The following is a 22684-nucleotide window of genomic DNA, read 5'->3' on the forward strand; positions in this document are numbered from 1 at the left end:
TGACCCAAGCAGGGTGACGCTTCACCGCCTTAATGGAGCCAGACAAAGGCCCAGTGGAGAGTCACAGAGAGGATCAAAGGGCTGGCAATAGGCCTAGAAGGGAGACGGCAGAGGGAAGGCTAGAAAGCTGGAGGCGGGGAGAGCCTTGATCAAAGTCAGGCAGGGGAGCACAGCGGCTTCCTGACGCTGGACCCAGGTGGGGACAGAGCGGCCCTGTGAAGTCAAAGAGAATGTTGCTTTGTTCAGCTCTCACTGGGAAAGGTGAGTGTTGCACAGATGCACCCCAATGTCATTTATATAACCGTGACACCCTCAAGAGGGGGTGTAGGCTGGAAACTGGGACTAACTCTCTAACAAAGAGGTTCTGGCAGAGTCCTGAGTAACAGTCATAAAGGAAAGCAGAGGGCCACCTGGGTGTCTGGGGACGTTCCTTAATCATTCATTAAACAGCCACTTCCTGAGGGCCTGTTTGGGGCCTGGCCCTTCTCTGGGCTCTGAGCCCAGAGACATGAAGCCAGCATGCCCTGTCTTATTCTGTCATAGCCCAGCACCTGCTGAAAGCACCCTGCCCCTGGGTGTGTTTGCTCGAGCAGTGCCCACTTCTCCTACTAGAAGAGACAGAAATTTGTGTATTTTCTCACCATGTATCCCCAGCAACAAGATGAGTCCCTGGCATACAGTAGATGCTCAGTATGTGTTTGCTAAGTAAAGGACTCCCTCCTCTTCAGTGAGTCCTATCCTCCAAGAGCTCACAATCTAGTAGGGAAGTCAGCCAAGAAAGCAACCTTAAGTATAAAGCTTAGTGCTACAACGAAGGGGTCCACATGGGTGCATGGGTAGTTCCACATGGGTGGTTCCATCCTGTTTCCCAAATTAGATTTTTTTTTATGCTCTAGCTGTGCCATGATGGTCAAAGCAAAGGTTTGCCAAGTGCACAGAGCAGACAAAGGCATTCCACCCAGAGCAAACAGCACGGGCAAAAGTTCAGAAACATGGTTGAGGTTGTGGCGTATCCAAGAACTGTAAATCATCTGGTGTTGATGGGGCACAAGTGGCTACTATGAGACTGCAGAAAGCAGTCAGAGTCTGATCACCAAGGGCCTTCAAGGCCAGTTTAAAGGGCTTGGACTTTATACTGAAGGCAATGGGAAGGCATTAAAGGATTTTGTATTAGTTAGGCTCCTTTTGGATCCTTAAAGTGTCTTTAAACAAGAAACAAAGGGAAGAGACAAAAGTATAAGACCCAGAATGGAGTCTCTCTGGCCCTCTCTGCTCATGTGCCCTCAACTGATCTCTGGGGACTGGGGGACCAGATGTGCTGATCAGTCCAGCCCAGGTCATGTGATCTGCCACCCATGGGTCCAAATGAAATACACAGGTGGGCTCCTCCAAAGCCGATGCCACACGAGGAAGGAGTTGGCCAAAAAGCTGTGACTACGGCGTGTTTTAAGGAGAGGAGTGATGCAGTCAGCTCTGTGTTTTAGAAAGCTCTGATTCTCCTACAGGTCTGGAAGCCAGTTAGAAAGTAAAGAAGACGGTAAGAGCAGAGGCAGGAGCAGTGGTCCGAGGCTGGTGGTGAGAACAGGGCTGAGCCAAGCTGATTGGAAGTGCACAAAGGCCTGCCCCAGAGGGAATTTCTTATGTAAGTCCTTAGGGCACAGCTCTGAGCCCTGACCTACAGCTCCGTCACTTTTGGTCACCTTGAGACCTAGAACACCCAGCCCCATCAAGGATCAGCCCATGGCGAGGTCGCCATATAGGGTGCCCTAGCAAGATCACCCAAACTCTGGGACTAGTTGCCTTGAAGCTGCAGACCCAGGCTCAGCTTCTAGAAACCCCCAATCTCCCTCAGGAAATGTGGCCACCTGGAGAGAGACACCAAGTTCAGATGCTGTTGCTGCTGCTTCTTGGCTGTGTTATCCTGAACAAGGGCTTAACCTCTCTGAGTCTGAATATCCCTCTCTGAATACAAAGTGGAGATAATGATATTTAAGGTAACGGAGGCGAGGGCCTGGGGATTAAATCAGATAAAGATTATGAATCACCTTCCCCCATGAGAGGCTCAGTCGATGAAAATCCCTTCCTCTTCTGCCCTTTAAGCTTTTCCCTGGCTTCATCTTCCCAAGACTTCCCCAATCCTTTTCTTGTTTGCCAAATAAAAGGGAGTTTTGTTTTATTTTGTTTTTTTGCCAGGAAGAAACAACTGGAGGTTGAGTGGCCCAAAGCAGCCATTTTTAAATTTGTGGGTGGAAAATTCCTCCTGTTCTTGGGCCTGAAGTCTAAGTCCCCTCTGGACTTTCCTCACACAGTTCCCATTTTGGAGGACACAAATATCCTAGGCCTTCATGTGCAGGAGAGGCAGGGAGGAAGCCAAGAAAAGGGGTAAAAAGAAGAAGAACCATCTCCCCCATTTTCCTTTAAGCTTTAAATTCTTTTCTTTCTCATTCCAACTTAAATACATGCAGGAAGATTATGAGGCAGAGTTCTTTGACCAAGAGGATCATAAAAGGAGGTTTTGTCTAGTGGTTACTCTGCCCTGAACTCCAGAAGAGAATGCTATGCCTTGCCTGGGTGTTGGAGAGAAAGAGGGAATTAATACTTGCTGAGGCTATGCTGCTGTTCCCTAAGCATTGTTTGATTAGAGCCACACAACCACCCTGGAAGGTAGAGATCACTCCCCCATTTCACCAATGGGACACAGTCTCAGGGAAAAGCCATACACCATGGGAAGGGGCAGAGAATTAGTGAGATTTAACTCCCTGTCTTTACGTGGCCAGTGCCCATGGCTGCCACCACCATGAAACCTCTGAGATGACTTGGATGGCCCCAGAGCTTTCATGCATCAGGAGCAGGGGGTACCAGCCACCCCTGCCCCTTCCCTGCTTTGAGCCTCCAATTCCATCTGGCTTGCAAGCTGTGTGTGTTTGATTCTCTTCCTCAGAGCTCCCTCTTCACTAAGACAGCACTTAACATGTTGTATGGTCATTGACTGTTTGCGGGCATCTGTCTCCCACTTGCTTCTGAGTGCTTCAAATCACAGAGTCTCGGATCTGAAAGGATCTGGAGAGTGTGAACCGGTCCGTGTGTTAGCTCTTAGTGAAGCATTTGCATCTCTCACTGTGGAACGGAGTGGGGGAAGAGAAACTCTGGAACACCTTGTACACCTTTGCCTAGGAGAGCTCCTGGGGTGCTGCAGGCTCTCCATATATGTTAGATAAGAGAATGAGTGAGTGAAAAATGCTTGCTACATAGGGTTGTCATATGGCTTAAAGGGTTGACATCCGTAATGTCCCTAAAGCAATGCTTGGCACACTGGAGGTGTTTAGGACGTGTGGAGCTGGGCGCTGAGTTATACCTAAAAAAGAATACTTACCTAGAGTGAGAAGTTTCATTAACTTGTTATGTGACCTTGAGAAAGTCCTTTCCCCTTTCTCACCCTCTGTTTCCCCATCCGTAAACTGAGGACACTGGGTTAGATGCCCAGAAATTTCTCTCTTCATCACTGATTTCTTTAATGCTTGCCTCATTGCCTCCCTTCATCCAACCCTCCCCCAACCACATACTCACACGCACGCATGTGCACATACACACACACACACACACACACACACACTCGTCTATTAATCTCCAGTAGCATTCCTCTGCCCCTTGGCACTCTTTCTCTTTCTTTCATTTCCTCGACCAGAGGCCCCATAAGCTTATTAACCTCTGTTGTCCATGTTCAACCAATATCCTTGCTTTAACAAAACAGCAATAATGTCCTTTTGAATTCATTTTTATCAACAAGCAAGATCTGTTTTGTGGGCCAGAGTGTGCTGGTTCTAAATGGAAAGTAGAAGTCATTTCCAGCTCACTTACTCCATAAATGCAGGGGTTCTGCCGACTGCCTCTGCACCAAGATGGAAAGAACATCTATCTTCACAAATGTAGGCGACACCATAGAGGCAGTCGTTCAAGGGACAAGGGAAAAAGCTTTCCATTCCAAAAGGAACAGGAAGGCTGGAAACTAAAAATTCCTCCTAGAACGGGAACAAAATCACACTCCAGGGTCACTTCCAACTTCACAATTCTTGACACTGAGATTCATAGAATTTAAGATTCTAAAGTTGTGAGTGAATGTGTATAATTGGTTGATCTGAAGCTTCCATGAATCCTAAAATATTCTATGGCTCCACGATCCAGTTTTTCTGTAAGATGAGGGTCCAGGATCTTATGATTCTCTGACTCTATTGACCCAGGGCAAGGGTTTTTCAACCAGTCGATGTGTCAGAAACACCTGCGGAGCTGGGCAAAAGATGCAAATTCCTGGGCTTCCGTGTCAGAGATTTTGGTTTGTGCCATGTGGGATGAAGCACAAGAATCTGCAATTTTTTAACAAGTCCCCCACTCCAGTGGTTCTGAGTAGGAGTGGGCTACTCTTTGACATATAGTGTTGTAGGGAGCCTATAATTCTGTGATTCTAAATGTGATTCTAAAATGGTCTTTTGCATGATTCTAGTATCCTGCAACTCTGTTATTCTATTTCCCTGTGGCTAAGGAGGATTCTAATGTGTAAAAATTGTCTTTCTGAGCATGCATGGGTTTCACAGGTGGAGAGGAAAAGGGACCAAGCGTCCTGAGGGTGGACAGACACTCAGGAGGGGGACCCTCTCGAGAGCATGGAAAGCAAACTTTGATGCTACACTGATTGTGCCTGGGCAAGTCCAGAGCTGGGACTCAGAAATGAAGATGCTTGGCTGGGGTCATTGGCTGGCTCTAGGGAGAGGCCATCAGAGAAGAGTTCTTAATGGACGGGTATATCCAAACACATCTCAAAGAGTTGAAAGGACTGAGGTTGGAGGAGAGGAGACAGAAGTCATAAATGAGAGTTGGAAAAAGAACCAGAGGCAAGAGAGGAAAGATTTACTACCAAAATATTCTTCCTTTGATAGGATGGGGGCAAGGAGACTGCAGACTGATTTGCAGACATGAAAATGCAAGGTTTCAGGAAAGCACAGGATGAGGGGAGCTAACCATGTGGGGATATACAGGGCTACAGTGTGGGCTGGGAGACGACTGCTTTGACATGCTAATGAGTGCCTGAATCTGGGAGGGTGGGACGGGATGAAGGCTGGCAGAGGACCTCTGAGGAGCTGCTGGGCAGATGCTGGGCTGGGAGAGAGGCTCTGAGTTAGGGGCAGGGCTTTGGGATAGGGAGGGGCTCCCCCAGGGAATTTCCACATGGACTCCATGCATGACCAATGAGTCAGAGTTCATATGTTGAGCCTGGTACCCTCTTTCTGAGAAAAGTGAAGAATGAACCCAGGTATCATGGCTCCTGCCTGCAATCCCAGAGCTTTGGGAGGCTAAGACAGGATTGCTTGAGGCCAGGAGTTCAAGACTAGCCTGGGCAACATAGTGAGAACTTGTCTCCACAGAAAATAAAAAAATAAAAATCAGCAGGCTTGGTGGTGCACCCCTGTAGTCCCAGCTACTCAAGAGGCTGAGGTGGATCACTTGAGCTCAGGACTTCAGGGCTGCAGTGAGCTATGATTGTACCACTGCACTCCAGCCTGGGCAACAGAGCAAGACCCTGTATCTAAAAAAATAAAATAAGAATGAAAGGTGCTGGGGCTTCTGCAGCTTCCCAGGTGGGATAGAAGCCAGCAAGTTGGATTAATCAGGGTGCCTCTAGTGGGGGCAGAATAGACAAGGAGGGGTCAGTCACTATCTGTGACACATTTTGCCTGCATACCTGCCCAGTGGTAATGACACGCTCCTGGCTGCACACACACACCCTTACTGCCCTACACAATAGCAGTGACACATGTTCCAGCCCATTGTGGCACACTCATATCTGCAGCCTTACCACTGATGGTTACACAGGACTACACCATTTCATACTGATGGTAACACCCTATCACCTGGGGCATTACTGGCTGACAGCAACACTCAGACATACACCAATATACAGAAATGGTGACACGTCCCCAGAGCCTTTGTGTCTGGCACAGTCTATGTAAATGGTGCCCTCTGTGGTTGTGCAGTACACAACCTGCACAGCTCTATGTGGTACTCTTGCCTTACAGCCAAATGCCCAGACAATGCCATTGACTTATTCTACTCTAATAACACCCCACGTAGGTCTATACCATCACACACCAACAACACGCTGACATAGGAGTCACATCCCATCAGGAGGGAAACACCACCACACACCGAGAGTCAGAGATGCACGCCTGCCCTGCCACACACTGATGATGACACACAGCGCCTGTGTCACTGCACATGAGTGCTGCCACTCTCCCACCTGCACAGTCCCACACTGCTGGGCACTCAAATACACCATTGCACACTTGTGGGTTTGCCCTCACACCATGCCATTCCATGTTAAAGGAGGTACACTGGGACCCTCACAGTGATGGCACCCGGCCATTGTCAGTGACAAGAGGGAAGGCACTCATCAGATGAGCAAGGTGGCCTAGAGCCCTTCTCTGTGTACCACCCCCGCAGTTCTGTTTCCTCGGGCACATGGCCAACCTCCCAAACCAAGAACAACTCTGCCCCTCCAGGCTTAGGCTAGAATGACAGGATGTGAAGCCAGTGTCTGGAGCATTTGAATGTCTCCCTGCACCCACCAACGTAACTCCCAGCAAGCTCAGGACCAGCCAGCGAGCTCCAGATCAGAGCTGGTGCCTGGCATTTCCTAGACACCCCCTCACCTCCCACATGGCATCCAGGATGCCCTCTGGGCTGAGGCAATTGCAGGGAAGAAATGGGCTGACCTTTGGACAGGCACCTTACACAAGCTCTCTCACTGATCACCACGTTTATGGTCTGTGACAGTTGTCATTCCTCACACATTGTTCCTCGATCCTCACACAAAGTACTAACATTAGCTCTCTTGATTGGCTTCCTACTGAACATTCAAGGCATATACATAACATCTTACAAATCTGTTCAAATCTGAACCCCTCCTCCTGCCCCCAGGGCTCATAAATAAAAGTGGAAATTCAGCTCCAGCCAGGATAAGTCACCTGAAGCAGAGCCACATCTATATTTTACCAGGTGACTCTTAGAAGCTGTCTACAGAGCAGGCTCGGCAAGAACCTGCGGCTGGGCCTGTTTGCACTCTTGCTGGATTAGAGATGCAGGAGATGAAGGAAATGCTGGCAACCCACATGACATGAGGACCCCGATCTGGGTGTGAATTCGTGGCAGGTTTTTTTTTTTTTTTCTTTTAGTGAGAAACTGGAGAACAGGGAAGACTATAAATGCCAATGTAAAAAAAAATCTGCAGAGCAAAAGTTACATTTCCATAGGCTGTGGGATGTGTCAGGAGAGAAGCAGCCCCACGTGCTGGAAGGACCACAGAACTCAGTGTCAGGCAAGCCTGGTCTGGAACCCTGGCTCTGCCAAAGATTCATTTTATCTCCCTGGGCCTCAGCTTTCCCATCTTGAACATAAGTGCTTGTGTAAATTAAATGAGAAAATGTAAATTATATAAAGCACCAAAGTTAACACCTGAGACATAATGAAAGCTCAAATATTCACTATTAGTAGTAGTATTTTAATCATTAGGAAAGACTTATGATATTCAGCAACTTTTTCAATAATAGTAGGGCCTTTGGGAAGCATGTCAAGGCTGGTAACACTGAATAGGGAGCAGGTACTCATCTCTTCGTCACCTTTAATGGCTAAAGTGTCATGATTTACCCCTTATTGTGCAACAAAATGAAGTCACCAAAACTTGGCTGAGCTGTCTTCCTATTCGCCAGTGAGATTTTCTGCAGTGAGACACAGTTCATGTCAGCTTAGGCAGTTTTTTATAGACTCAAAGATGCTTGGGTTCAAAGGGGGCTTTAGCCATCAGCTGGACCAGCCTCCCACACACCTGCCATCTTCCAGAGATAGAGAACCCATAACCCCACACAGGGCAGTCTATCCTATGGCTGGACAGCTCCTATGGAGAGCCGGTTCTTCCTCTCAGAGCTTCTGCCTGCTTCCTTTACCTTTCCCCCATTGCCCTAATTCTATCGCCAGCAATAGAAAAAGCAATAGTACTACTCTTCCGCTACAACAGTTATTCATCCATTCAAGCACTTCCTTAGCATCTACTTTGCCAGGCACGTTACTAAGCGGGGGAATTATAAATTAAGCAGGAATTGCCAGCCCTTAAAGGGTTAATGCCCCCTCCGTGTTCTTTCTTCCAGGTGAAAGATCCTCAAATCCTTCAACCTGCCCTCATTTGACCTGATTTCCAGGTGCCCACCACCAAACTAGCCCCTTCTCGAGCTTGACATACTCACGTTTGTCAAAGTCCATCTTAAAGTGTGGTGTCCATAACTGAGCTCAGTATTTTCCTTAAGCCTCAACTAGAATTGTAGCCCAGCTCAGTTGATGTCCATGTCAAAAGCAATACCAGTTGTGGAAAAACTCCAATTGTAACCAGAGTGCTGCCAGCCAGGTCCCATTTACTGAGATTATTCTTGAAGCACATGAAGAAAGAGGGGACGGGGAGGACTGTGCACTTGAAATGACATGATGTCAGATCTCCCTGCCCAGAATTCCCCTCAGGCATTAGTGGAAAGTCTAAGTCACTCTAATCAAAGAGCCTCCCTGCCACTGCCATCCCCCTCTTAGTATCTGCCCTAGGAAAGGGAAGAAAAATAAAGAATAAGCATTCTATGCTGATGGCCCAACACAGTGCTAAACATGGAACTCAGCCCTAAAGGAGGGGCCTTCCTTACACAAGCCTGTAAAGGGAGAACAGACATAGACTTCAGAAGGTGATTCTCCAGGTGACGAGGATGGGTTCACCAATGGCCTCTGACTTGTGGGGGGTCTCCTGCTTTAAGGCCTCTGCTGTGATCGTGTGTGAAGGGATAAGTTCCCCCTCATTGGAACAAAATCACATTTCTGCAGCTCTTGTTGCCCCTTCCTTGGAAGGAAGCCATCCCCTTAGAAGGAGAAGCCATCTCCACTCTGACATACCCTGATGGATGTGAAACTCCTGCAGATCTTTCACAGGCCTTGTGCAAGGCCCCTCCTCTCCGAAGCCATTTTCCTACACATCGGGCTGGAGCAATTGGGAGCCGAAAGATGGCAGGCAGAATAAAAAGGCTCATTAGGAGACAGTAATAAAACAAAACAAAAAAAAAATGAGTGCAAGGGGAAGAGGAAAGGCTGGGGGTGGGAGAGATGTTGTCCTGCCTCTTGGAAGTCCTTTTACTTTCTTGGGCATAGGAGGAAAAGAAATGGCCTTCTAGAATAAATTTTGCCAGAGGAGTCCTTCTCCTTCACAGGATGTCAGATCTCAAAGGGATTGGCGAGTGGCTTGCCTAAGGTCCACTGCAGTTTTGCATCAGTCTTCTCTTTCTGGGTGCACAGTGGAGGTTCCTGACCCACTGCGAGGGTCTTGCCCACACGCTCCATCAGTGTTTCCTGAGTGCTCCTGTAGCTGGACACTGTGCTGGGGGGCTGCAAAGATGACCCGGCCAAGGTCCAGTCCTGGAGCTGCTCACAGGCAAGAGACAAACCAACAGGTGGAACGGGGGTCGCTGAGGCAAGGGCTTGTCTGAGAGTGGCAGGAGCCCCAAGAAGTGCAACCACTCTGCCTGGAGAAACCAAGGAGGGCTTTCCCAAGGAGGTGAACTTTGAGCTTTGCTTTAAAGAACCCATCCTCCACCCCTTGCCCCCACCACTCCTCAGGAGCAGCAAGCTTGTGGGCCTGGAGCTGTGGCCAGGATGTCTGGTTGCAGGGAGACGGCAGGGGCGTCTGCGAGGGGGAGGAGAACAGTGTAAGGTGGAGGAGAGAGGGGAGGGGAGCGAGAAAAGAGGGGGAGGAATGGAGGGAGAAGGAGACGGGAGGGAGGGAGAGAGGGAGAGAAGGAGGGGACGAGGGGGGAGGGAGGAGGGAGGGAGAGAAAGAGAGAGAGAGGAGAAAAAGAGAGAGAGAGAGAGAGAGAGATTTGAATTTCCCATCTGGAAGGGGAGCGGTAGAACGTCAGGGCCCGGCTGAGGGGCGTGATTGGAGGGCGCCTTCGGCAGCCGCCCGCGGCAGAAGCCGCGGCCCCAGCTCGCCTGGCGGAGTTGCACGCGGCGGCGGGAGCTGGAATAGCAGAAGGAACCACCTCGTGGAGTCGGGCCGGAGCCCTGCAGTGGCTCAGACGGTTGCAGGGACCGCCAGGTCGGTGCTGGCCGAGGGCCGGGAGGGCGGAGCTGGGCTGTGGGCAACAGGGTCCCGGCTCTCGCCTCGAGGCCTTGGGGCAGCTCGGGAAGCTGGGGAGCACGGCTTTCGGGGGGACAGCTCCCCAAGGCTGCCTGGGCGCCGGATGGGGACTGAGAGGCGGTAGAGGGGACACTCCCGGGTGCGCTCTCCGTGGTGCTGAAAGGACAGCTCCTTGCGAGGGGCCGCGAGCAGGCAGCTAGCTGCGAACTAAGAGGAAGCGTGGGCCCTAGCCGGAGACTCCGGGCAGAGCCCGAACGGCCGGGGTCCCGGAGCCAGGACCGCCCCGGCTGCGGCGGAGACTCAAGTCTGAACCCAGAGAACAACTTTGAGCTCGCGGGAGTGGGGGACGTCGATCTAAGCTACTTCTGGCTGTGCTTAACCCGAAGCCCGCCGGAGCACGCTTCGCCCCGGAGGAGGGAGTCGCCCCCAGGGGTACAGTTCGCGCTCCCGGAGTGAGTCAGAGGGCGGCGGCAGGGGGGCGGACAGACCGCAGGTGGAGGGGAGGAGAACGTAGACGTCGACAGGGGATGGGGGACCAAGGGGACTATTTGTCCCTTTCCGGGAGGAGCCACCGCTTGGGCAGCGCACGCCCGCCGCCTGGAGTCTTCGGGAACGACCCCTTCTGTGCTCTCGTTCTCGTCGGCCTCAATCTGCCCCCTTCCCCAGCAAAGTTTGAAACCGGGCCGGGTCTTGGGGTTGGAGCTATGTGTGTTGGGGGAAGGGGCGCTCTCCGTGGCCCACCGGGAGATCCAGGACAGAGCTGCTGGGGGTGTGGGTCTCCGCGGGGGTCCGGGAGAGGGGCGCCGGGGTTCCTGTCCTCTCTTCTGGCCGGGAAACGGGAACCCCCGGCCACTTCCGCTTTTCAGCCGGAGTCGGCTCCCTACCTCCTCCCATCCTCCGCTGCCCCTCCCCTCCCCCATGCGTCTCCCATCCCGGGCCGCGGGGTGGGGACGGGGCGGGGGGAGGGGGTGGAGTGACATCCCCTGTCTCTGCCACTGCCTTTGGCGTAGTCCCCTGCCAGAAGCAAATGAGTGTTGAATTGAGTTGCGGTGAATATAGCCCAGACTTGAATCATAAAAACAGGAAAACGGCCATAAGGACAACCACTGCAGGTACCCGAGTCAGCCTGTCAGATGGCGGGGCCCAGTCCCGAAAACCTCCAGGGGCTCAGATGGTCGAGCCTGAGTCGGTGCTTGGGCTGGGACGGGCTCGGAGGGAGTCGGAGAGGGGAAGGAAGCTGAAGGCGCGCCCTGGGTCCCCGGCGCACTGAAGGTACGGAAACCTGGTGCTACGACGGCATCCCTCGCCGCCCCCGGCCTCCCCTCCCCCAGCGCAGCATCCCCCACCCACCCCCACTCCCACCCCCAACCCCCACTCCCACCCACCCCCACCCTCACCCCCCTTCCCGCGCAGGGATAGACCAAGGCTTCCCGCAGAATCGCTAAGGAGCGCCTCCTGGCGGCCTGGCCCAAATCCTCAACTGCCGGCAACCTGCTGGACCTCAGAACTCCCGCAGGCATATGGCAAAACATACACACACACACCCTGCACACACGCACGCACTCACACGATGTCTAAGTCCAGAGTTGCACACACGGGGTCATTCTTTCAACGCACACACCCTCATGCACTCGTTGACACGTTAAATTCAACCCGGCACACACGTCCTCAGGATCTACCATGTACCAGGACATGTAGCCGATTCTGGGGACAGGAGAAATGAAACAAGATACTGGTCCTGTCCTGAGAGGAGCTCAGAGTAACCAGGAAGGGCAAGACAAAGAAAGACAAACAGACAAAGAGAGCATGTACTGGAGGCAGGCAATACTGCCCCAGAAAGTGTCACAGGTCTCCAAAGGGGAAGATGCCCTCACATCTTGCCAAGGAGATCCGTGAAATTGCATGGAGGGAGTGCTGTTTAAGAGGGATCTTCGGAAATCAATGCTGCTGACGATGATAATGATGACTGCGATGATGTTAGATAATATGTACCTACTTTGTGCCAACACTGGGCTGAGCACTTTATTTGCATCACCTCATTCAATGCTCACTACAAGCCTTGGGAATAGGTGTTGTTGTCTCCATTTCATAGATGAGAAAACATTGAGTCATTTGCTCAAGGTTACTTAGTAAGTGATGGAGCCAGGATTTGAACTGGCAGAGATGAGGGTAAGAGGTTCCAAGGCTGTGGGAACAGCATGCACAAATGCCCAGGCATTCTCAGAAAGATTATCTGTTGGGAAATAATACGTGCTAAGCAGAGCCCTGTGCAAGAGGTGGCACACGAGCAGCAAGGAAGACGGGTGCTAGACTGTGCAGGCCTTGAAGGTCAGCACAAGGACTCGTATCAGTTTAACAAGGCCATGGGGAGCCATTGCAGGGTGTGTATGCATGAGCAAATCTGCCCTTTAGGAAGATTAATTGGACGGCCATGTGGAGGCTGGATGAGAGCTGAGGGAGAGACAGTTAGAGGTTATGGATAAATCCAGAATCTCTAGGTCCTGAACCAAGGCATTAGCAGCAGTCACAGAGTGGAGGGTGGGGATGTAGGCAGCATTGCAAAGCTACAGCGTCTGGACTTCTCCCTGGAATTCTCCCTCGGCACCCCCATCCCAATCTTAACTCACCAATTCCTTGCATGATCTGTTATCCAGCTTCTACCTCCCCAGCCCAACTGAATGCTGTGAGACCACTGCTGGGACTCCCTTGTTCCCTGCCACAGCCCCAGCACCCAGAACAGTGTCTGGCAGAAAGTAGGTACTCAAGGAATATTTGTAGTATGAGCAACTGAGTGAATGAATGAATGAATGAATGAGGAATTCGCTGTCTCTAGAGTTTTCAGTTGAGGTGATTGGGACAAGGCATACTAGAGAAAAAGATGGGTGTGTGAGGAAAGCCAGGATGAGACTGATCTTTGGACAGATAGAATTTGAGATTATCCATGTGACAACATCCAGCAGAGAGTTAAATGTGCAGGTTTGGGGGAGGGGAGGCAGAGAGAGGGAGGTATCCGTGGCTAAAGAAGTGCACTAAACCAATAGGGGTGGACGAGATTCCCAAGGGAGACAGAGGGGCAGGAGAGGCAGGAGGGGAGAGTTTGTTTGGAGAACATCTTCACTTTAAAGGAAAGGAAAGGAGTCAGCAAAGAAGAGAGAGAAGACCTATCTGAGAAGTAGGATGAAGACCACAAGAGTGCTGTGTCATGGAATTCAGGAGGAGATTCCAGAAAGCTGGAAAAGGTGGGGGGAGGGAGTCAGCAGCAGCATGTGATTCAGCAGAGGGATGGAGGAGGATGACGGCCGTGAAGACCCTCTTGAATCTGGCAATGGGAAAGCCTCTGGCGACTGATTACCGCAGTTTCAGGGCTCCTGCAGAAGCAGCAGAGCTCTGGTCTCACAGAGAGGTAGGGCTTGACTGGGAGGTGAAGATGTGGCAATACCATGTGGAGATCACTTCATCACAAAGTGAGAGGGGTGGGATTAAGGGAAACGCAGAATTTAGGGAAGGAGTTAGAGAAGGGAGGGAATAAAAGCAACATATGGAGAGGGATGGAAGATGTGAGGAAGAGGGAGTGGTGAGGTACAAAGAGAGGGAATCCAGGGCACAGGTAGATGAATTGGCTTCAGCCAGGAGAGGGCTTCTTCCTCAGGAGCTAGAAGGAGGGGAGGTTACAGGAGCTCCCACTCACTGACATTAATTGTTTTGATTATTACAACCATTTACTGAGCACCCAGCATGTGCAAACACATCCCACAGAGTATTTCTAAAATTTCAAAGTGGCATTATAATTCTCATTTTATAGAGAAGATCAAGTATCAATGAGGTTAGGTCAATTACTCACTATTGCACACCTTAAAAAGTGGCAGATTCAAGATCTGAGTCAGGCATGCCTAACCTCAGAGCTCAGACCCCTTATACTTTCGCCCATGAAGTGGAGGGAAAGTCACCTGCTGAGAGGGAAGAGGTAGTAGTAGTTTGGGCCTTAAGAAAACGAGAATTGGTTGGGAGAGTGTAGATAGAGTGAACAGGAGACTGCTTAACAGCTCAGAGGTCCATGCTGGGATCGGGCAGCAGGATTTTTGGGCAGACTCGGGAATTTCAGATAAAGAATCCCAGCAGGCTGAAGAAGAGCTACTTAGAGCCACAGGGATGTAAGCATTGAGAAGACTCAGTGGTGAGTAGAGGTAGTTTACAAACTAGGGGAGGGGTGGCAGTGGTAAACAATGTCTGATGAATGCATGCTGGCAAGCAGAGGTGGCTGGAGAAGGTGATAGTTTGGTGATACAGAAATGGGATGTTAAGTTTGAGGGGTGCCCACAGACATCCAGGAAAGGGTATCCAGGAGAAGGTAAATGTGTTTTTTTACTTATTTATTGCTTATTTTCCTACGCATGTGTGCATATACCCCCACACTCACATACACACATACATACCTCAGAATGTAATCTGCATGAGGGCAAGGCTTTGTCTGTCTTGTTTCCTGTAAATCCCCAGTGCCTAACACATTGACTGGCATATAGTAGGTGCTCAATCAATACTTGCTGGATGAGTGAATATAGAGGTCTAGGTGTCATCAGTGTCAGTGGTCATTAAAACCCCTAGAATGGATGAGTTCTCCCAGGGAAAGATTAGAAAGTAAAAAGAGGCAGGGGCTGAGGTCAGAGTTATGGGGAAGAGACAGGAGGAAGAAGAGGAGTCAGAAAAGGCAAAGGAAGAGAAGAAAAGAGGAGAGGAGAGGAAACAGTAAGGGGAAGCAGGGATAGGAAAGAACTGAGTCACAGAACCAAGAGAGAAGGAGGTTTGAGGGTACAGTGGGGTTGTCAGCAGTTCAAATGCTGCAGACTGCTTCAACAGAAGCATGGGAGTAAGGGCCTGGAAGATCATCTGATCCAGGAGAGAGACGTGTCAGAATCACCCAGCAAGTTAGGGATGAGGCTGCAACTAAAGCCCGGGTGCCCTGCCTACCAATTTGGAACATCTCAAATTAGAGCCCTGCATCTCCCACTGCCACCTGGTAATTCCTTGAGCTCTATGTAAACACAGAGTAGGAACCCAAGAGTTTCTGAAATCACTTGATTATTAAATTGTTCATTTCCTGTTCTTAGAAATGAAGTTTTTTCACAATGTATTAAATCAAACGAAAACACCTTGACTGAGCTGAGCAACCTTCAAACTCAGAATTCAGCGTTAGGAGGGTGGGTTCTCTTGCATTTCTGAGAAAGCATGGAAAGCCTGTTCCTTTTTGGCTTGTTCCACAAATATGTAGTCGGCAACAGCTGACATTTTATGAGTTCCTGCAACACCCCAGGCACTTGACCGGTATCATTCATTCTCCTTCAAACGTCCATTCAAGGGCAACCTTAATACTCCCCCATTTTGCAGGGAGCAAACTGAAGCTTGCCCAGGGACCCCCAGCCAGTAAGTATAGCTGCCTGGATTTTGAACCAGGTGTGTCTGATGCCAAAGCCCCTGGGATGTTTTGTGTTTTGCTTTTTTTTTTTTTTTTCCTACACATCATGACTTTCTCTTCCCAAAACAACCTATCAGATGAGATGGTCTGATCACGTAGATAAGCTCTTGGGCCCCATATCATGAAATAATCTCAGTCTACCGATATGACTTCTCATCTTGAGAGAAATGAAGAAAATCTATCAAAGAACAACCAGTGACCCTGGTTGCAATATCCAGCCTTGAACCCAACAAGGTTGCAACATCTGCCGCCCTTTCCCAGGAACCCTTTTTCTTCCTTGCAAGGCTGTGTGGGACAAAAGGCCTTGGGGAGCAGGCCTGGCCTCAGCTTACCATGAAGCTACTTCACACTTTGGATAGCTCACGGATGTCCCCTCTACACTTGAAAAGAGATCTGTGTCTGTTAAAGAACAGTGGAACTGAATGGTTAAAATACAAAGAAAATCTCAAGTTAGAGCACTAGGGTTCAGCTTCTCAGGGATGTAGGGGGAAGATGGTAAGGAGGCCAAGGGGGAAGGTTCTTCCTCCCCCACCACCTCCACTGGAAGAGTTCCACTTTTACATATTTTGCATATTGAGAATCCCATTAAGATTTTATTTGGAGAACCCTTCTGAGGCAAAAACATAATAAAAAATATAATAAAAACTGAAAGTCGGTGATTTAGGAAGAGGAGTAGGGTGCTAATGTCTGCCGAGTGCCTGCAAGGCCCGTGCTAGGTAGTTTAAAAGCCCTAAGCCCCCAGAAGATTATAATGTCTCCAACACTCCCACATGAAATTCAAAATAAAAATCGATATTAAGCTACAAAACATAAAAATTACATGTACATTACAATAAAAATAACGTATTTTCCATTTGTCTAATTTCAAAAGTCAGGATCTGTTTATCCAAGCTGGCTGTTCTCATTTGCTCAGCTGCCTCCGATTGGCTGGGGCAGTAACACCGGCTGGTCTTTTGATGGGCTGATCCAGTGGCCCAGGCTGGGCCCCCTCCAATCTCCGCCGGAGCCGGGGAAAGGTGGCATTGCCATTTCTCTCTTAGAGAGGAGGAAACTGGGGACTCGAGCAGGTTAGGGCCTTGCTGAAGGTCCCATGGCAAATAAGGAAATGACGGTGGCGTTGGAAACCAGATCTGCCTGACTCCAAGTTCCAGGCTCTTTCCAATGCTCCTGGCTTCAATCAAATCTGAACAATAGGGTCAAGATGAAGGCTTTAAAATAGGGACCAAACCGCTTTCAAAAAGCTATTTGGCAGCACCTACGTGTCTGCCCAGTAAATCGCTCTCTTCCATCTCCTTTTTCCTCCAGCAGGGCATTGGGTCTTGACCTCAGAGCGATGGGTGCCTGGTGTCTGAACCAGGGTGAGGCTGCTGTCTGTCTAGCTCCCCCGCCCTGCCTGTGCAGAGGCCTCTCCCATCTGACTCCCAATTCTCTTCTGCAGGTTGTCTCATCTTCCCAAGCCAGGCCAGCCAGGAGCGCTGCATGCAAATTCTGCCGTGGGCTAGGGCACGCTAACCAGAGCCGGCGGCATGGACTTCGTCATGAAGCAGGCCCTTGGAGGTGAGGTCCAGCGCCCCTCCGCGTGTCCTCAGCCGGTCCCACCCTTGTGGGAGGTGGCCTCGGCCCGCCCGGCCCCTCTCTCCCCAGCCCTGACCCCTAGCTGACCCCGCCCTCTCCTTCCCACCCCTTCCTCGTAGGGGCCACAAAGGACATGGGGAAGATGCTGGGGGGAGAGGAAGAGAAGGACCCCGACGCGCAGAAAAAGGAGGAGGAGCGGCAGGAGGCGCTGCGGCAGCAGGAGGAGGAGCGTAAGGCCAAGCACGCGCGCATGGAGGCGGAGCGGGAGAAGGTCCGGCAGCAGATCCGAGATAAGGTCAGCTCCGCCCGCCCGCCCGTCCTGGGGAGGGCCACAAGCGGGTAAAACCGGTCCAGCTAAAGCCCATGCTGGGGCTCCCCTGGATCCCAGCTCTCACCTTCGCCCTAGTTCTCTCTGAGCCTCACTCTTCTCATCAGCAAAATGGGTATCACAAGGTCACCTCCCTCAAGGGATCCTTTTGGGGATTAAGTAAGAGAATGCGCGTAGTAGGTACTCCAAGAGGGTGGACCCTACGGTCCACCATTTCGTACTGCAGATCTTTGGGACCAAAAATGAGTGCAGTTCTGAATTTGGGAATGTTCGAAAAATACCACAGTGTCCTAAGCACTTTGTGCTGTCAGCTGTCACTCCCAGCGGGTCTGGGGCTGCCACCCTACTCCAGACAGTCCAGTGCATGTCTGTTAGTGCGGCGCAATAAATAAAGGCTAGAAGTAGTCTTCCATTGGTTCAAGTCAGATTCGTCACCAAAATTTGGCTCAAAATATATGAGCAAACGCCATGTGTTCAGATCTTTGGGGGTTTCAACACAGCAGGAAGTTCTGATGGGCAGGTGTTAATTTTAAAGGAAACCCCACGTATGGTCTCTCCCACTGAGGACCAGGCACCATCCTACAGGGAAGACACCCTTATCCCCACTTTACTAATGACAGGACTGAGGCTTGGGAGGTACTCCTGGCCACCTCAGCCAGTGCTGCATGATCATGAGACTCCCGCTGTCTCCTTGCCCACCCCGCTTCATGCGCGTCTCTGCCCTCCCCCTCCCCAGTATGGGCTGAAGAAGAAGGAGGAGAAGGAAGCAGAGGAGAAAGCAGCCCTGGAGCAGCCCTGCGAGGGGAGCCTGACCCGGCCCAAGAAGGCCATCCCTGCGGGCTGCGGGGACGAGGAGGAGGAGGAAGAGGAGAGCATCCTGGACACGGTGCTCAAGTACCTGCCCGGGCCGCTGCAGGACATGTTCAAGAAGTAACCAGGCCTCCTGCCCCAGCCCACTCCACCTGTTACTACTTCTTTTTGGTTCTTTCTTTTCTTTTTATTAGGTTAAGTCTCAATTCTGAAGGGGAAAACCTCAGTTGGCCTCTGCCCCCCTTCCCTGGCCAGGGGCTTCTCCCCCTCAGCTCTCCCTCACACCTCCCTTCATCCCAGGGTATCCACCTGCACCCCACTCCCAAGTAGCTTGAAAAAGGGAGGACAGTCTTTCCCCAGCAGGGGTCAGGGGGGCCCCCTCAGGAAGCCTAAGGTCGTGCTAGTGTGGTGACCCCCATACATTCCTCCCTGCTCCCCACTGCCAGGAGGACCACTGTCCCCAGCCAGCCAAAGTAATGACACATTCCAGCCCTGCCCAGCATGCTGACCTGTGGCCTCTAACCCTCAGTGGGCCCCCAGGTCAGGGCAGGGGCACTGAGTGGCCTGGCTCTGAGGAAGGGAGTCAGGGGAAGCCTGTCCCGGGAAGGCCCAGGCTGAGAGGCCCCGGCTCTGGCCAGGCTGGGATCTGGGTGGGAGGCTGGGGCTCTTCTTCTTCCATCTCCTTGGTGACACCCAGCCCAGGGGCACCCCCTTCCCCAGCCCCCACCTGGAAAGACATGGCCCCTGCCAAGCTGGTCCCTTCAAATGGATCCTTTGTGGACTTTAGCTCATTTGTGGAGGAACCCCAGGTAGGGAAGCCCCTTGTTCCTCACCCCCACCCCACTTAGGTCCTGGGCCCCCACTGCCAGGCTGGGCCCAGCTTGCTCAGTCAAGGGGCTGCCCAGGCCCCCAGAAAACACTTGGAGCCATCGGGTAGCGATGGTCTATGCCATGGGGAACACCCCCATTGGTGTGGCCAAGCTGCCCCCATTCCTATCCACCCCTCTCCCCACCCCGTCCTGTCCATGCGCTTCCAGGGCCCCACGGTCCCCAGAAGGACGCTTCCTGGCCAAAGCCCCAAGCCTTTGGTGAGAAGCCAATTCCCACTTGACAGAAGGCGTCCATCCATTCATCTCATTGGCCAAGGACAAACTCTCCTCTGGGACGTCTGGGACTGGCATTTGTCCCCCACTCAAATTATCAAAGCTTTCTGCTCAGTCAGTTGTGTGGGGATGGTGAGGGAAGAGGGGTCACATGAGGGAGGAAACTGTATCCATGCATGCATGATAGTGCGTGGCAGAGACTGCAACAGAGATTGTGTGTTCAGAGATCAAATGCATATGTGTAGGGCTGGAGCGTGTGTATGTCTTGAGATTGTGTGTGTTGCAGTCGTCATATCTATGTGTTACAGATTGTGTATGTTAGCCTTGTGTGTGTGTGCTTGATTGAGGTGGTGTATTTGGGTTGAAATTGTGTCATATGTGTGTGCTATCCATCTCGTGTTTAGAGGCTGTATATGTTAGCTTGTGTAAGAATGTGTTTTCAAAACAGCGTGTGTATTGGGAGTGATGGGTATGTGTTAGGTATGTGATGGGTTGTAGAAGCGTGTGTTTGAGAGAATTCAGAGACATTTGAAGGCTGCTGTGTGCATGTTTGGGGGTCTGAAAAGACAGTTGTGTGCATGGATGTGTGCTTGGGGAGAAAGAACGTGGGTAAGATGTCCCTTCCCAGCCCTGAGACCACTGGTCACAGTTGGCCACCTCCAATGGGAGACCTTGTCCTTGGCCTAGAGTCCTCCCACCCTTGGGGGGTTCCTGCCTGAGGTCCTCAGAATCCCACTGCAATGGACCCAGGCAGTGCCCCAGGAAGCCATGCTGGGCCCCCGCCAGGGCCTATCCCAAAAGCAGGGGCCAGGGAGGGGGCGACTTGCCTGCCCCTGAAGCCCTTGTTCCCATTGGCCCCAGTTTGCATTCTGCAGGTTTTCCATTTTAGTGGATTCTGCTTTTATTTCAGAGACAGACATGTGTCTTCTCTGTCCGTTTCCAATAGGTAAAGCCATATCAGTTAGACTGCAATACTTTAAACACGAGACAAAACAATCCATATGTTTAGGGAACCAGAAAAGTCCCCTGGTCTGTCCCTTCTTTGGGGAGCAGGGCCTCGACAGCTCCAGCTCCCTTGACCTACCTTCCTCCCCGCACCCCGCCCCCACCTTGTGCCCCTGTGTCCAGTCCCCCAGGGGGCCTGTGTCTGTGTCTGTGCCTGTGTCTGTGATGGGGAGCTGCCTCGCACCCCTGTTGTCTGCTTGTCTCTTTGTGTCTGTTATCCTGGGCAGGATGGTCATTCTCAAAAACCCTGGGGTCCTGGGCCAGAGACAGGCAGGGCCCAGTCCAGGGGCCCCAGGCCTCCCCAGTCCCAGTGTGTGAGCCCCACTTGGACACAAGTGTTCAGAGAGGTCCCCCTCTGCCACTTGACAGGGACCTTCAAACCTCGACGGTGATGCCAGGACACAGAGAGTACCAGATAGGTAGCAGAGACCAAGGCGCAGGGTGCTTCAGATGAGCAAGAGAACCCAGTCGAACCAGATACCCCAGGTGGGCCAGAGGGACCCCAGACCCTCAGAGGGCTGCCCTGGTGTTCTCCACAGTGCAGTCCCTCTGTATTCCCAGAGTGGGATCGGGGCTTTCAGCCCTACCCTGATGCCTGCCCTCCAGGATGGCTGGTTTAGTCTGGGTCCATGTCCCAGACCCCTCTATTCTGCTCCAGGACAGCAGGACTTCAGGTCTTCCTGGGGGTGGATATAGGAGAAAATTTCTGCCTGGCACACACCTGGCTCCAGCCACTGCCAAGTGATCACTCTTAGGCCCGGGGGAACACAATGACTATCATTACTGATGCAGACCTGGCTGTGGAGAGCAGCTAATGTGTGGCCCAGAGAGCCTGTCTGTGTGGAGCACGTAGTGCACAGAATACGTGAGAGTTGCTCTGGCAGGGGCGGGATCCTCACAGGATCGCCTGGGAGGTGAGGTGTGTGTGACCCACTGGATGGGAGGGGAATGAGTGTGCACATACAAATGGGGCAGTGTGCATGCAACACACTTAGGGGAGGAGTGGCCCCAGAATTCAGCACGCACACAACACACAAGGGAGAGAACCCCCAGATAAGAAAATAGGAAGGAGCAATCATTTGTAGATGGGTGAAAAAAGAATGGGGTTCAAGGGAGCGTGCACCAGGTGAGGTGAGCGTGTGTGCTCTCAGGGAAGGGCCCAGGCTCCCATGCCTGGGAGGAGCTGCCAGAGAGAAGCAAAAAGGCGGCTGTGGATCGCCCTGGGCTGGGCACCAGTGACAGGTCAGGATCTCCGAACATGGACGTCCTCCCCTCCAAATCCAGAAGCTCCCAGAAGGTGTCCTTAACTGCAAAGCTGTGCAGGGTACTCCTCCAGATGGAATCAGGAAGTCGAGACGCCATCCCAGGTGTGTGTGAGAGAGAGAGAGAACAGGGAGGATACAGAAGTATTGCAGCCCAGAGCCCCTATCAGGGGGACAGCTGGTGGGCAAAGCAGCCACCCCACAGCCTTGTGGCTAGAGTACAGTGGGGTGGACCCCCCAGCCCCAATAGCCCTAGTACCCAGCTGGCAGGGTTGCCCATCCCTGCTGTCCACCTGCTCCATCCTCTAGGGTTCCACAGGCCCCTGACCGCACAGGGAGGCTGGGGCCAGCCTGGTCTCCCAGGCCTGAGGACATGCCTCCCACCAAATGTCCCCTGCTCCAGTCCCACTCCTGTCACCCCACGCTCTGCACTGGGGAGAAAACGGGAGGTGCTCGTGCTGGCCCTGGGTGGGAGCGGGGAGTCCTGGTGAGACCCCGGTGAGATGGACCATCCTGCCCGCGTGGGGGATCCTCTTTCCCACATTCGTGCTGTGTCACTGTTGCTCTGCTTCCTTTCAATGTGTCAGTGCCTGGGGGGAGGGGAGGAGCACCCCCTCAGCCCCCCTGAACCTGACCAAAAGCCATGGCTGTTGCTCCCCCCTTTGTATGATGCAAATGCTGAAATGTACAAAATCAACCATGACAACAAAGAAAAAGACCTTGTACAGCAGCCCTCTGTCTGTGCTCTTCTGTCCATCGGCACCACCAGAGACAAACAGGGGCACCGACTCACCAGGGAGGAGGCAACCCACAAAGCTCGAGGCCCCAGAAAATCTTCAATTTTACCCTGGCTTCTGGCCAGGACACCATGGAGATGACTCCAGAAATCAACCGCAGCCAGAGTTGGGACTGGGCTTGGGG

General features: G+C 52.0%; 1 protein-coding gene across 4 annotated transcripts in view; it reads left to right on the top strand.

Annotated features, from left to right (window-relative positions):
- The window catches only part of CPLX2 (complexin 2), an 87937-nt gene extending 65444 nt beyond the window's left edge, over positions 1 to 22493 (top strand). The window contains exons 1-4 of one of the 4 annotated variants that reach the window (XM_016954236.4): positions 9934 to 10662; positions 17119 to 17237; positions 17375 to 17550; positions 18320 to 22493. In XM_016954236.4, coding sequence (XP_016809725.1) covers positions 17207 to 17237; positions 17375 to 17550; positions 18320 to 18517 — 405 coding nt within the window. In that variant the 5' untranslated portion in view covers positions 9934 to 10662; positions 17119 to 17206 and the 3' untranslated portion in view covers positions 18518 to 22493. Of the gene's footprint in view, positions 1 to 9933; positions 10663 to 17118; positions 17238 to 17374; positions 17551 to 18319 lie in introns of those variants that run through there. The other 3 variants (XM_016954234.4, XM_016954235.3, XM_001156711.8) reach the window with 3 other exon arrangements.
- The last annotated feature ends 191 nt before the right edge of the window (positions 22494 to 22684 follow it).

Source organism: Pan troglodytes, chromosome 4 (genome assembly GCF_028858775.2).
Source record: "Pan troglodytes isolate AG18354 chromosome 4, NHGRI_mPanTro3-v2.0_pri, whole genome shotgun sequence".
Classification (NCBI taxonomy): Eukaryota; Metazoa; Chordata; class Mammalia; order Primates; family Hominidae; genus Pan; species Pan troglodytes.